The sequence below is a fragment of the Cupressus sempervirens genome, chromosome 1 (genome assembly GCF_028749045.1).
Source record: "Cupressus sempervirens isolate cs-2001-9-10 chromosome 1, ASM2874904v1, whole genome shotgun sequence".
Taxonomy (NCBI): Eukaryota; Viridiplantae; Streptophyta; class Pinopsida; order Cupressales; family Cupressaceae; genus Cupressus; species Cupressus sempervirens.
Genome location: NC_143118.1, coordinates 631,547,937 through 631,562,591, shown reverse-complemented (window position 1 = coordinate 631,562,591; position 14,655 = coordinate 631,547,937). Strand labels below are relative to the sequence as shown.

Here is a 14,655-nt window from a genome sequence, read left to right as displayed (position 1 = left end):
ATAGGAACCATAGCACTGCTGTATATCTATATATTTTGGTACGAATTCAAGAAGATAATTAATAGAACTGTATTCAAGAGGTTTGCATAACGATGTTTTACTGCACCATGACAGATTACCAATTCTGTATAACCATTTATCTCAGAATTAAAATACATTTTCTTTTATTTTTCTATTACAAGATGATAACAAGCAATCGGAACACCAATGCATTCACCAAGCAATGATGCCATCATAGGTGAAGGTGTAAAACAATGATGTGAATAAATTTTAAAAAAATGTGTTCCATCTCTTCTCTTTTCTGATTTAGTATTCATCCATAGCCGCCTAGGCATAGTAGTTAGTGATTAATATATAATACTAGTTGTTGGTTTTCTGAAGTGCATCAAAAATTATTAATCAAGTAACCTTGAGAATTCATCATTTATAAATTCAAATGGCAGTTGTTTAAAAATTTGATTGATTTTATAAATCAACATGCTTCTCTGAACAATCTAGAATAATATTAACACCGAGGAATTCACCAACAGAGAAGCCATGAAATGGTGAAGAGCTGGAGATAACATGCAAGAACATGGAAGAGAATTCAGTTATGACTAATCTAAGTAATTAGGCATTCGATTTTTGAAATCTTTGAAGAACATAATTTATGTAAACACAAAATGAGAAATGATGGTTGTATGTAATCTTCTTGAATAATTGATGGTCGTTTGCTCTGAGAATTCCGAATACCTGGGACTCACCCGACTGTGTAGCCAAGAAGATGGGTGATGAGATGTGAGAAAGGAATCATCAATAATATGAACTAGTATCAGTTATGACATTTCAATATTTATCATCTAATATGAAATAATTAATAGCTCATGCATATTCCTGTTATTACGATCTCCTGTGGATGCCAAGATGATCCCTATCTATTCTAGGTAGGGAGGGCCTTTCTCGTTAGAGATCGTGTGGGGAGAAGTTGTGGTCTGAGGTTGGGTGGTTAAGCCCCTGACAATGTTTCATCTCTCCACAAGTTACTAAACGTGCATCAAACAAAGATAAGTCATACATTCAATTGGTTGTCGGAAACAAGTATTATCATTTTTATGATTAATATGCAAGAAGATAAGATTAATTGAGTTATTTCATTATTTCACCTAGATGCAAGAGATAGATTTTATGGATTGTTTTTCATTTATATGAAATATTGAATATAAGTATATGTTCTAATCTTGAGTTACTGTCACAGTTAAGTAATCGGAAGGAAAGGAATCTGAAGCCCTAATTGATTGAGAGACGACTGGAACCCTAAATGATACAGTGGTATCAGAAGCCCTAATTGAATCTATAGTATTGGAAGCCCTAATTGAATCCATGGTATTGGAAACCCTATTTGAATCAATAGTATCGAAAGCCCTAATTGAATCTGTGGTATATGAAGCCCTAATTGAATCCGTGGTATCGGAAGCCCTATTTTGAATTGTGGTATTGAAAGCCCTAATTGAATCCGTGGCATTGGAAGCCCTAATTGAATCCGTGGTATCGAAAAGCCTATTTGAATCAGTGATATCGAAAGCCCTAATTGAATCCGTGGTATTGGAAGCCCTAATTGAATCCATGGTATCAAAAGCCCTATTTGAATCAGTGATATCAGAAGCCCTCAAAGATTCCAATGGTAATCGATGCCCTAATGATTACAGTGGTAAGTGATGCCCTAATTTTATATAACGATATTTAATGATAATCGTCATTTGATTTTGGTTTAACAATATTGGATAGAAGTCATTTTGTGGTATTGTTATAGAGGTATTTGTGGACTAACCCGGGTGGTTGTAAAAGCATCCCTAGTTTGATTTCGATCTCAACTTTCCGAGGTATGTAGTTTTCAATTTCTGTAATGATTTCATTTGATGGTATTTCAAGTTTTTAAGTCAAGAAATTTTGTCTAACTGATTTTAACGATAAATCTTATTCACATGAACATGAATGATATAATTGTCTTCCTATGAAATGAAGTAATAACTATATTCTTTGAGTATGTTAATTGTTATTTAGACCCGAAAAATCGGGATTTTACAGTTTCACTATAAAATACAATATTTGAATTCATATTACAAAGCCATGCTTTGCGCTCCTTATTCCTCCTAACAATCTCATCCTCGCATGCCACTTCAACAAACATGGCAACCATTGAAGCAACCACCTCAGGGTTGTGATATGTTGATACATCTAACTATACATTTTGCTCCACAATCTTTTGGTTCTTGACCTTATCTTTGCCACTTCAATGTAATGTACCAATCTGTCTATCCACCTGTAATCTGTTTACTATTGTCATTCATTTTTTTCCCTTTAGAACACAAGTTACATCTTTCATCCATTATTAACTATAATTGTTGTATTTTGCACATGGGTTAGAGTGGTCTTTTCCAAACATTTTATGCGAGCATGGGATAGCATTGGAGCAAGTGAGATTAAAACTTTCATCCTCGTGGGTCTACAACCACTCTTTTTTTCCTTTTTTTAACTGTTTTGGACCTATGACCATTGTTTCCAAAAGCTCAACAAATAACATATGAGACTCAAGTAGAATCAAAGACAAGTCCATATGCAGTATATTCAACCTATACACTACGTCCACACAGTATCATAGATTCCTCCCAGTTGAACGTTTCAATAATTTAAGGAGGGCTGAGATCTGAAACTTCCAGATTGTTCTGCCAACATTCAATCACATAACCAGCAACTTTGGTGCTACGAAGTCAATTCCACCGTCAACAGCATAATGAGAGATTGCAATTTAATGTGAAATCTGATCTCTTAAACTTATTGAGATCTCTCCTTAACAAGGCTCTAATACCATGTAAAGTTTCTTACCAGATTTCAAATTCGTGGCTGACCAATGCACAATATTATTGCAGGTATGAACACTGTTAACAATGGATAGGTTTGCTCTAGAATCTGTATATGTTAGTATAGAAATAACAGAGATAATATAATGTTCTTGAACTTGAAATGTACTTTGATCCTTTGATGCGCTTGGATTAATTGATTTCGATGCCTTGTTTATTCGAGCAAATCAAGTATACATATCACAGGAAGGTGTGTGAGGGTGAATGGTCATGTCTCTAAATGGATACATGACATTCACAATCACACGAAGGGGTGTGAGGATGAATGGTCTTGTCTCTGAATGGAGACATGAAAATTCACAATCACACCAGTTCGGTGTAACTGGTCATACCAGATTTGTTACAAACTTAACACAAGTCTAATAATGTATTACTAATCATTATGAACTGCAGCCCGATAAAATATAGATCAATAGTGATTTAAAATCAACGGAATCAGAATAAGTTTTGATTATGACTTAAATGATCTCAGAAAATATATATATGATCGTCGGTTTCAACTATGCATCAATTCACATACAGCAATGATATAGATGCATATGTATATAACAGTATGTGAATCATACTGTTGTACATATATACATACATATATGCTTACCATAGTTATGGTCAGACCGAAGATACATGCTTTAACAATTTGAAATAACAATTTTATCATATCTGAGTCTATTTGCTTCACATGGGCGAACGAACATGCAGATTGCAATGAATGAAAAGAATGACCAATTCGTCTGTGTCTTCAATTACAGATAACTGCAAGACTTTGCTAGTTGGTGTTGTCTAGTCTTCTCTAGCAGGAATCTCTTTCTTTTGCATCTTTCCTTGACATGGTGGACTGCCCATTCGAGAGTGTTGAGACTTGCTGAGGATGATCTCCCCCTAACATATCACATGATTTAATCCAGGCAGCAATCGGTTGTGACTATATGACTTTTATAAGCGTGTTTGCTTGTTCATTATTGAATTGGGATGACTTGTATATCTCTCCATCAGTACTAGACTTTTTCTGTTAATAATTGTTACCTCTCAACATTAACTATTTTTTGACGATTGTACCTTCACCGAATCTCTGAATATGTCCCACGTTTTTGTTGTTTATATCCATCGCAGGCTTCATGAATTCCTGTGTAATCTTCAGAACCCTATGAGATTTGACTGAGTTTTCATTCTATGAATCTTTCATCAATGATTTTTGCTTGCTCCTATTTTCTTGATTTTATTAACAGCAAAATGATTGTAATCTGAAAGACGCCATCATCAAGGAGATGGCTTTGGCATTACAGATATCAAAGATTCCATATTGTAGTCCATCTCACACATCTTCCAAATTTTGATTTGGATGCCACGACATTACTTTCTTGCTGTCATTCTTTTTTAGAGACTAACCACTATGAAAGAAATCTGCATCGCCTGATAGTACTGACAATGTTAATGGCCCTCAATTTCAACATTTGACACATTCGGAAGATTCAGACCGGATGCTTTTGGATATAAAAGAACTGGACAACACAGTTCCAAGGTAAATGCAGCTCAGTCATCATGGACAATAGATGGTCTGCAGAAGAACGCTACTGATATGAGATATATATAAATGAAAACAGAAAATCAGGCTCTTCTTCAGTTTCACAAAATATAAAGAGTTTCAAGTAGACCCACAATGAGAAAAATTCAAAACAAGCCTAAAAGAGACCTTAAACAATTAGGCCTCCTAATCAGGATTTAGGACTATAACTCTAAACTTCCAAAACACCCCAAGAAAAAAATATGTTCAAACACCCATTTCAGAGTTCTACAAGATTCCAAAGAATCAGGTCTCCAAATCCCTTCTATACCATTGAACTAGAAACCCTAGGTTTAAGGGTTTTAAGCCTAAAAATCAGGAATTTTGATGTTTCAGCGGTCTTAGGAATATACCTACTTGTCAAGTCTCAGTTTAATTAGTATGAACAATAAATATATTTTCCTAAGAAGCGATCACAGTGAACCAACACCGTCTCCATTCTTCTGCAATACTCTGCTATCAAACCCTAGCTACTCACATACCCAAATGCCTAGCTTAAATAATAGAGCAAAGTATGACCATGGTAGGAAGCAAAGTGTTTGAGTGAAGACAGCTCTGGTTCAAACCACTATATCTTTCTTCTTTGTGAAAATCCATAGTTACAGTGGTTTTAAAGTGAGACATAGCCCATAAAGACCAAGCCCTAATTAACAACCATACATTCACAGTGATAGCTAAGTCCAATCAGAGTACAAAGAGCCCACTAAACTACAAACAAAGGGTTGTCAAATCATATTAAATGTAATGCAAAACATCCTCTTTCATTCCCATTAATAAGTAGGTGAGTATGAATAGCTATGCAAAGTAAACAATGAACTTACAATCAGGTACAGTACGATTTCCAACCAAAATTGAAGTCCCAATCTTCCACTAACTATCCAAACTGTCTTCTCCCCATACATTTTAACATGGCATATATCCTTTATCCTTCCATGAAGGTATTTCAACCAGGAAAACCAAAAGTAATTGTTCACCTTCAAAGATTGACAAGACATTCCAAGAGTTGCATTTTGCAACTTTGCAATTTAGCGTTTTTCCCAATTTTGCAACATTCTGAACATTTTCCAATCCAGCAACTTTACAATTTAGCACTTTTACCAATTTTGCAACATTCTGAACATTTTCCAATCCAACAAAGTTGAGACCCATACAACCATTACCAAGGGGTCTAAATTGTACGCCAAGATAAAAATATTATCATATGACCAAGTTTGCTGAAAATCTGACCTTTGACTGCATTGACCTAGGTTGACCAAGTGGCTAACATAGCTTTATTGGGTTCAAAACTCACACAACTAAACTCCAAACTAATATCAATTATTAAAAACATCAAATGACATCCTATGACTGACTATCACACCAAAAATGAAGGAAATGATGAGGACCAACACTGATGCTCCTGCACCAATTTGGTATGGCTTTATTGTATGTTTCTCTCTACTAATCTCTACAATTTTATTTTAGTTGTTGGATTCGTTCTAGAAAGACCGGATCCAGATTCGGGCTTGGATCCTTGAGGATTAGGGCAGCATCCTTGATTCTGTTTGTGTAACCATCAGGATCCATGGGCCACGGATCCAAAGGCAGAATCAAGGATCCTATCCAAATTGTCAGGGATCCAAGGCACAGCCTGAGGATCCTCAAGGATAATAATTTCATTTTTTAATTAAGTAAATAAATGTGAATGTGTTGATTTTTATTTATAATCATGAAAATAGATAAATGATCAAATACTAAATTTATAGATACATACTAAAAGCATAAATTCATAGTATGAAATGATTTGGTTTTAGAATTATGTATATTTCTCTTATCTTTTAGTATATATAAACACACACAAGAATCCCCCACGAATCATAATTAGCAAAAAAAAGAAAATTATTAAACCACAGATCTGATTCAGTGCCCGAATCGGATTCGTTTCACAAATCAGCAACTAAGAATTTTATTGATCCTTACAATCTCTGATCGCTGACTGGATCAGTCTTAACTGTGACGGTATCTCTGTGATGTATTTATGGAGTGACTGATGTCCTTACAATTTGGCTCTACATTATTAATATTTTTTCTTATTATTATTATTATTATTATTATCTCCAGTTCCTTATTTACTGCTATTGGACTATTCATTATTTACTAGCTGCTTGGTAAGTGGATGAATTATTGTCACTGTGTATTATTTTATCCCTATCTTATATGGTTGGCGCTGCTTATTATTAACCTCTTGTTGGTTGACGACTCCAATTTTTCTATGTTTTTCGTTGCTGTGGAAAGGTCTTTTCTCCTTACTGTTATGTTCTATGTTCTTAATTTCTTTCCTTGTCCATCCCTATTGGATCTCCTTTTGTCTTATATTACAATTTGTTGTCCCGAGGGTAGCAGCACATAGTCACTCGCCCAAACACACGACCCATGCTTGTTGCCGCCGAGAGACCTTTTTAACAAATTATTATGTTTTTTATTATTATATTTGTCCTTCAGTTTCTACAAAGAAATTAAATGTTTTTATTGTAGTATGTATGAATATATATGTATTAAAGATATAAGTTTTGAATAATAAATATATATATTCTTAAATATGATTAAAATGTAAATGATAAAATATGAATTATTAAATATTAAATTGAGAACTATTTTTAAAAATATATTCCTTTTAATTGAGAAAAAATCACATAAATCTTTTTCTTTCATTACTGATTAAGGGCTACTACTACAAACAATCTCAATCTCAGAGGCACTGAACATGAAGTGAAAATGGGAAGTCTTAACGCAACTCAAGACCATTACCTTAGTCTTAACCAAGTTCACAGTCAACTCTCTCAAATCACAGAAGGAAGCCAAGGATTCCAACTGTCTTTGTAAGCCCTTGGGGTAGGAGACCAAAAGAACCATATCATTTGCAAAAAGCAAGATATGAGCCAACACATGGTGAAGAAGGGAACCATGACCCACAAGAAGGTTCTTCCAAAGGAATACCTCAAGCTCATCAATATAAATCCCAAACAGAGTAGGAGATAGGGGGCATCCCTTCTCCTTCAATGGTGCTACTAATGTAGTTGGAGAAGCCAATGGGATTCCTAAGACGACACTAAACAAGCTCATAAAGTCTCATAATGGTACTGATAAATAGGTATGAGATGTCAATGTCACAAAGTCTTTGAAAAAGTGCCCATCGAGTGACCATATCAAAGGCTTTGCGGAGGACAAAAAGAAGCAATAGACCTTTGAGGAACGATACCGAGCCTTCTAATTGATAGTGTGGAGTCACGATGTAGTCCATAGTTTGATAATCCTGTCAGAAGAAACATATAACAATGCAAACAGATTTAGAAAGCCATGGGTGTCCCGCCAAACATAATAACAGCCCAAATATTTCTCATTGTCAAGTCCATGCTCCAAGAAAAGGGTAAAGGGATTCTGCATGTAAAGTGGGTTTATATTAAACCAGCATATCAGTCATATGTGCATAAATGAAGAACGCAAATGGCACGAACAAATGTCATACAAATGCTGCAAAAGCATAAAAAAAGTGAAGGTCTGCATCGTGACTTTTTAGCTTTCAAGAAAAATGAGAATAAAGATTAACTTACAGAAGTTAATGCAGGGTGCTGAGTGAAAATGCTTTCCTATGCCATGGCCAGCATAGCTTGTATCAACACTATATCCATACTTCCCTGCAATATCACTTTATAAAAAAAAAGGAAAGAAATCATTTCATAAAGCTGAAAAATAGGTTTGTCAAAATAAAAGCCAAATTCAATCAGAATTCTTTTAAAATATCTATGGCTAATGTCAAATAGACATTTTGAATTTTGCATTTCATACTCAAGTCTAATCTTGCTTGAGAAAATTATGCAAGAGCAATTACATTTTGATCACAACAAACATTACAATTATTCATTATTTGCCAAAAATCACTAAGAAGGTTGTTAGTCAATAAAGTATTGTCAAGATGCCATTGATGCTACCAACTTTCATAGCCAAATAGACGTTCAGAAGTATTGCTATTATCAATAAACATTAAAAAATTCCACCATTAAATAATGAAACAGTTGTTTTATTTTACTAAAAATGTATGTAGTTTGCACCCACACATAGATATGTATTAATGATCAATATATGCACAATAGTTTGAAAAGTCAAGCTCAGCACAGATTCAGCAGCCTTAAATAGGACTCCAACTTGTGAGTCAGCAAAAAATTACGCTAGGGCTTGGCCAATGAAAAATTAAAAAGGGGCTTTAAGCTATGTTACACGGAAACATGTTTCCTTTCCCTAGGAGACTCATTTTCATCCCAAAAATGTTTTGTGTGCAGTGGGACGAAAGGAAATGTCCCCTTGTTGTCCCCGATTACAACAAAACAGCAGGAAACCATAGGGAACATCTGTCACAAACCATTCTTGACGTATGAGTAAATAAGTAAAGGTGTAATACATATACTTGACTATATAGATCTTAAATTAGTATCTATTCAACTATTAAGTAACTAGTCTATATGACTAAATCAACACTTATAATGTAATGCAAAAATAAAACATATTTTATTATACTTCTATTTTCCTATTCATTTATAATTATTTATAATTTATAGTCAATATTGTTTCTAACTCAATATTCATAATTTACAATGAATTATAATCATTTTATAATCAATATTGTTTTATTCATCAATATTAATAATTAAGAATTAATAGTCTGAATGTACAATTAACATTCTTAAAAATACAATATGGATTGTTAGTAATGAATTAATAATACATTAATCCATTTACTAAACACTTATAAATAATTAATAACTACGAAACTTTAATAAAGTCATTGAACAAACAGTTTGTAATGAAGAAAATCAACAGCTTCAAACAACAATGTAAGCCACGCAACAATTAGGAATATATGTGGAGTTGAAACGTGAGGCTCCTTTTTGAATTTCTCGTCGATCACATTACTCTACTGATATCCACATGCACTCAATTGAAAATTTCAACCTCTTTATGATTGACTCAGTATAGACCATATAATCAATTGAGACCAAAAGCGCAAGATAGGATGTTGAGCTTTAATATTAGATAAGAATTAATAGATAAAGTTGGCAAATACAGTTGGATTTGGACAACAAGATTCACTCTCTATGATTGGAAGCAAAAAGTAAACCAAATTCTAAAGGACCTATATTCGTATCAATAGTAGATGAGTAAGCTTGTATCTGTAATGAAGAGGGAATTTGTGAAAGGTTGAGTAATTCGGGCGCAATGAGGAGAAGATTCCCAAAACAAGGATACTTCATGAGGGAGAGTCTATTTCCACCTGAGCATAATAATTCTACCATTATTATGGAATATGCGAAGACCAAGGAAGACCCATCTATTATAGAGTATTGACAATTTTTGAAATAAATAATTATTATTAGTGTGATAAATAAACCGTAGTATACAATGCTGAATTCATCATCTCTCATCTCCACCTCGGATTCAATATGGAACAGGTTTGGGAAGGGATCATCATGAAATCCCTAACATTTGGGGATGGTGATCCACGTCCAAAATGCGTGGTGGATGCCCAAAACTTCCCTAACCCATCCCCAAAAGAAAAAGTGTACCTGAAATATATGGAGGAGATTTTGCATTAAAAATTGTGACTTTTCCTTAAATTGTTTTTACCAGGTTGACAATGTTGGGGGACATGGGGTAGGGGCACAGGGTTCAAATTCGCTCCTACAGACAATAAAATTTGTGATTAAATTTTTGCAGTGAAATTTGTGATTAAATATGTTTAACATTTTATATATTCAAAGCATAAATACAATATTTAATTTAAAGGCTTTTAAACATTTAATTATTAGAATAAAAAATAATTCAACTAATATTGTTTAAATATATATATACACATAAATGTAACCTTTAAGCTCATTAAGTTTGAATTTAAACATTCATTGGATGATCCACTTCTATCAGAGGGATATGGTGAATCAGAGACTCTAAGAATTTGAGTACTTGATAGCTAGAATGAGGTTTAGTTTCATAAGTTGTGCCTGTAGCCTATTATAATTTCATGTTACAGACTTTTGGATACATGTTTGAGATATTTGAATTTGGATATTTGTATTGATAGACAATGGTTTTGATTTTTTTTACTATTGTTATAATGTTGTCATACAGATTTCAACTGTTGCTCTTATCATTTATGTTGTTATACTACTGTTGTAACTTGTGATTTGGTTATTTATTTGAATTTAGTCTTGTCTATAATCAGTTATTGGCATCTCTCTCTCTCTCTCTCTCTCTCTCTCTCTCTCTCTCTCACACACACACACACACCTTAATCTTTTTCCAAAAATTCACTCATCCACAGACATAATTATATATTTTCAAAATTTGAATACTCAAGTCTCCTACATTTGGATCATTAGGCAACATCCCAGATATGTGTCCCCTGCTGCCCCCCGTCACCATCCCCAAAATGCAGTGGAACATAGGCTTTAAGTCCTTTTTTGGCATTTCCTAAAAACTCGCAAGTCTTTCCCCGTGACTCCGCTCACAAGTCCATGGCAACTCTACTCGGAAAGCCATGGGACTCGCAAGTCTAGGGCGAGTTCTAAAAGTCTTCATGCTAGGCTATGCAAACACTCTTATCAAAATGCTGAAGTATGTAAAAAAGAAAGAATCAACTAAATTTATATAAAATCCACAGCATGCACTACCAATCATGGTTGTCCATCTAAGAAGGTTAGATGGAGTTGACCTCACATTTGGTCATTCTTTATGAGCAGAACATGTACAATTATTTTTCTGATTTATATGAGCTTCTTATGTGGATTTGCCATGTCAAGTATGCTTTAATCTTAAAATCTATGTAACTTGGACTAGCAACCAAAACTATGGCATAGAGAATTGCAATATACCACAACTACATAAGAAGGGTATAGCTCTTATCTAAATGATGAGAAATAAATGGCACAAACTCATAGATGCTCACACAAATATTTTGCCAAGCTCTTTAAATTGAACCCCTGGTCCACAAGCAGAAATCGCCTTTTCCAAGCACTCCTCTGTCACCTGCAGCAGAACACAGATTAATACCAAAATTAATATAAAGTATACCAAAAAGGAATGTTTCTTGTAAAACATGATTAAATTATGTTTGTACCAAAATACTATGATCCTCGGAAAAAACTAAACCTATCATAAGTATAGACTAGTATCCATATGATCATTGCTGATTATTGGTTCAGCTTATAACAGTTATTTGAACAAGGTAGTCCATGGCATCAAAACAGGGTACTATAACAACACTACACTGCAACCTAGCTTATACTCCTCGAAGGATCTTGCTAAAGATCTTCTAGGAACAACTTCATATCCCTCATAATATTTTTAAACATAATGGTTCAGATTTCACCAAACAACTTAATGTCAGCTTTCTATGCCAGATTATTAGCATTATAATTTTTCTTTATAAAGCAACATGCGAGGTAAAACCTTTCCTCAAATTAGAAGGCGAAACTCCTTTGTAAAGAAGCATGAAATATGATTATCTTAATTAGAATCCTAGAATATTAAAGAATGAACAAAATCTACAGCTATTCACAACATTCACAAGGTAATTTCCTAGAGTTTTATACATACAGTGCAAGAAAAATTCAATTGCCCTATTTTTTTGTTTCTTGGGAATTAACACAAAACTGGAACAGTGGACCCACTCAGGACATTAAATTTTACTTTTACGACCTGACTGAGACAATTAACCTAAAAAAACCATATAATTTCTAGCAAGGTATTCATACACCAAAAGTTATACGTAATTACCATTAGACAGAAAGCTTGTGACTGGATAACAAACTTGATTTCACAAAATAAATGCTTGAGAATAGTTATTCAGAGGTACCTATATTCTAATTGATGATAACCACAATACAAAGCCTGTAACCATCATTAATTTGCATTTGACTTGTAAAACAATTCACACATAATGCAAGTGATAGGCAGATGAATAATAACTTTGGATACATCATAAGGTTCTATAACTCAAACAGAATCAGAACAATAATTTCAGTATCAAGCATAACAGAAAAATAATACTGAAAACCTAAAAATCAATAGCAGTTGTAACTGTTTACAAAATTTACATGCTTGTGTAATCAATATAATTTAATACTTTACATGGCAATGCAGTTTAAGAGGGATATAAAAAAAAACAAAATGACTAGAGCTTTTGCCAGAAATAGGTTGTTTGGCAGCCGGGCAATCCACAAATACCAGAACCAACATATATAAACTGTCTCAAAATTAAAAATCTTGAACAATAATAGTGGTCTGCCAATGATAGCAAAAGCTTGAAACTGCTATTCTGAAAGATATTAAGGTTTTAAATTAGAAAATTCTTGAGGATTCTTTGAATTAGGAAATTCAGCTCCACAACACATCATTTTTCACTTTTATTTCACTTTTCTCACAAATTTGGACTTTCAACTCAATTTTAAGAGGGGCGGAATTTTGGGTATCCAGAGGATTTATGTTTCCTAGGACATGGTTAGATTTTGACCTAGTGCTTAGCTCCCAAATTCTTCAAGTACATTTCTTCAGCTCAGAGCAGGACAATTTATATAAAATAGAACATTTGAGTATAAAAATTTCCTTTCTTATACTTCGAGTTGTATGTTTAAGAAATACTGTCAGATACTTTGAAATAGGTTTCAGCTTCGTAGGAGTTATAATAAAGATTCCAGATTTTGGGAGTTTCCCAAAAATTCTAGACAGCCAAATATCAGTATTCAACATTCCTTTAGCATTGTTATCTCCCACAATCTTTCACGACTTTAAGAGATGAAATTGAAACTAGGATAAGGGATTTCAAAAGGTTCTAACTCATTTTACAAATCCCTTGGTTTCAACTCCATATCCTTGACTAGCTTAGCCCAGCTCTCACCCACAGTCTTTATATACATAACTATCCCAACAAACCAAAGTTGCCCAAACTCATTTGTTCAACTTTGTGACTTGAAAAATAGTTACCAACTAAAAGAACCTAAGACCACCTAAAAGCATCTAATACCACTACTCCTATTAAAACAAAAAGAGGGTGTTCCCATTCACAACAGAACAATGCTGTGAAAACCTCATAACAGTACTATTTTTTGTTAACCATTTGGTATTGCATTATTGCCTGTTCTGGTTCATGATTGCATATGGATTTCTGTAGTAAGTTTTTGGACAATTTCAAACACTCTATATTTGATTGAATCCATTTGATGCATTTTACACTTCCATCAGTCCGCCGTGCTTCACTTCGCTATATTTTGTCAAGTGAACTGTTACTCTGTCATTAAATGGCCATCAATTCTAGAAACTAATAATTCAGTCACACATCTTTAGACAAAGCATAGTGTGTAATCAGTTACCTATAAGTACTTTTAGTGGATTTGCAATTCAGGATTTAGCATTGTAAACAGGGATACACCACATATAGAACTTTTCTATTATCTTCTCTTGCTTTTCAGCCCTGATGATCGATCACAGCAATTGATCAGAATTGTTGGCATCAATAATTCACGTGGTATTAATCAAGAAGCAATGGAATTTAATTATGACGGACTCTGGAAGTTTCATCAATCTGATATATAAAACTGTCAATTTGTTCATTACAAGTTAATCATGTATACTTGCACTTCTTCTACTAATGTCAATATGGGCTATATAAGAGATTATTTGTGCAGTTAATTAGCCTTTAACCAAAGTGACAACCTTAGGGATTAAATTTAGTTTAAATACAACCTTAATTACTCTATGAATATCTTTCCACATATCTTTCAGCACATTCAATCATGTTCAGAAAATCCATTCTTGTTCGTTGGCCTTCATACATCCCCAAATTGTTGATTAGGCCCTAGTTTTCCCTCACGAATGAAAACCCCTGGCCTTGAAGGTAAAATAGTGTTCTAGAATTGTAAATCAGTGGTTTCAAGACCCAACAAGCTTGAAGAATTGGTTTTATTTGGACAACTCCTTGTACTTTTAAATCCAAGGACATTGGGTAGGTAATTGAAGATCTTCTATGACAGCTTTTCCAATAAGCATGAAGCGGCTACAAGTGGCTTAGCAGCTATACAATAGTGTCTGCAATATGGAGCAAGGATGCATAAAATGAATTTTCTAAGATTGCAGTTCTGGTACTACAAGTTTATCAGAGGTTTCAGACTTTCT

General features: G+C 33.8%; 1 protein-coding gene across 9 annotated transcripts in view; it reads right to left on the bottom strand.

Annotated features, from left to right (window-relative positions):
• LOC149579504 (methionine aminopeptidase 1D, chloroplastic/mitochondrial-like) overlaps window positions 1–14,655 on the bottom strand; it is a 180,321-nt gene that overhangs the window by 46,892 nt on the left and 118,774 nt on the right. For all 9 annotated transcript variants that reach the window (XR_016365146.1, XR_016365148.1, XR_016365143.1 and 6 more), the window contains 2 exons: window positions 11,432–11,511; window positions 8,049–8,143 (listed from right to left, as the gene is read on the bottom strand). Coding sequence is in view for 5 of the 9 variants with exons in the window: in XM_089833285.1 (XP_089689411.1) it covers window positions 8,049–8,143; window positions 11,432–11,511 (175 nt within the window). In the remaining 4 variants the exon portion in view is untranslated. The remainder of the gene's footprint in view (window positions 1–8,048; window positions 8,144–11,431; window positions 11,512–14,655) is intronic.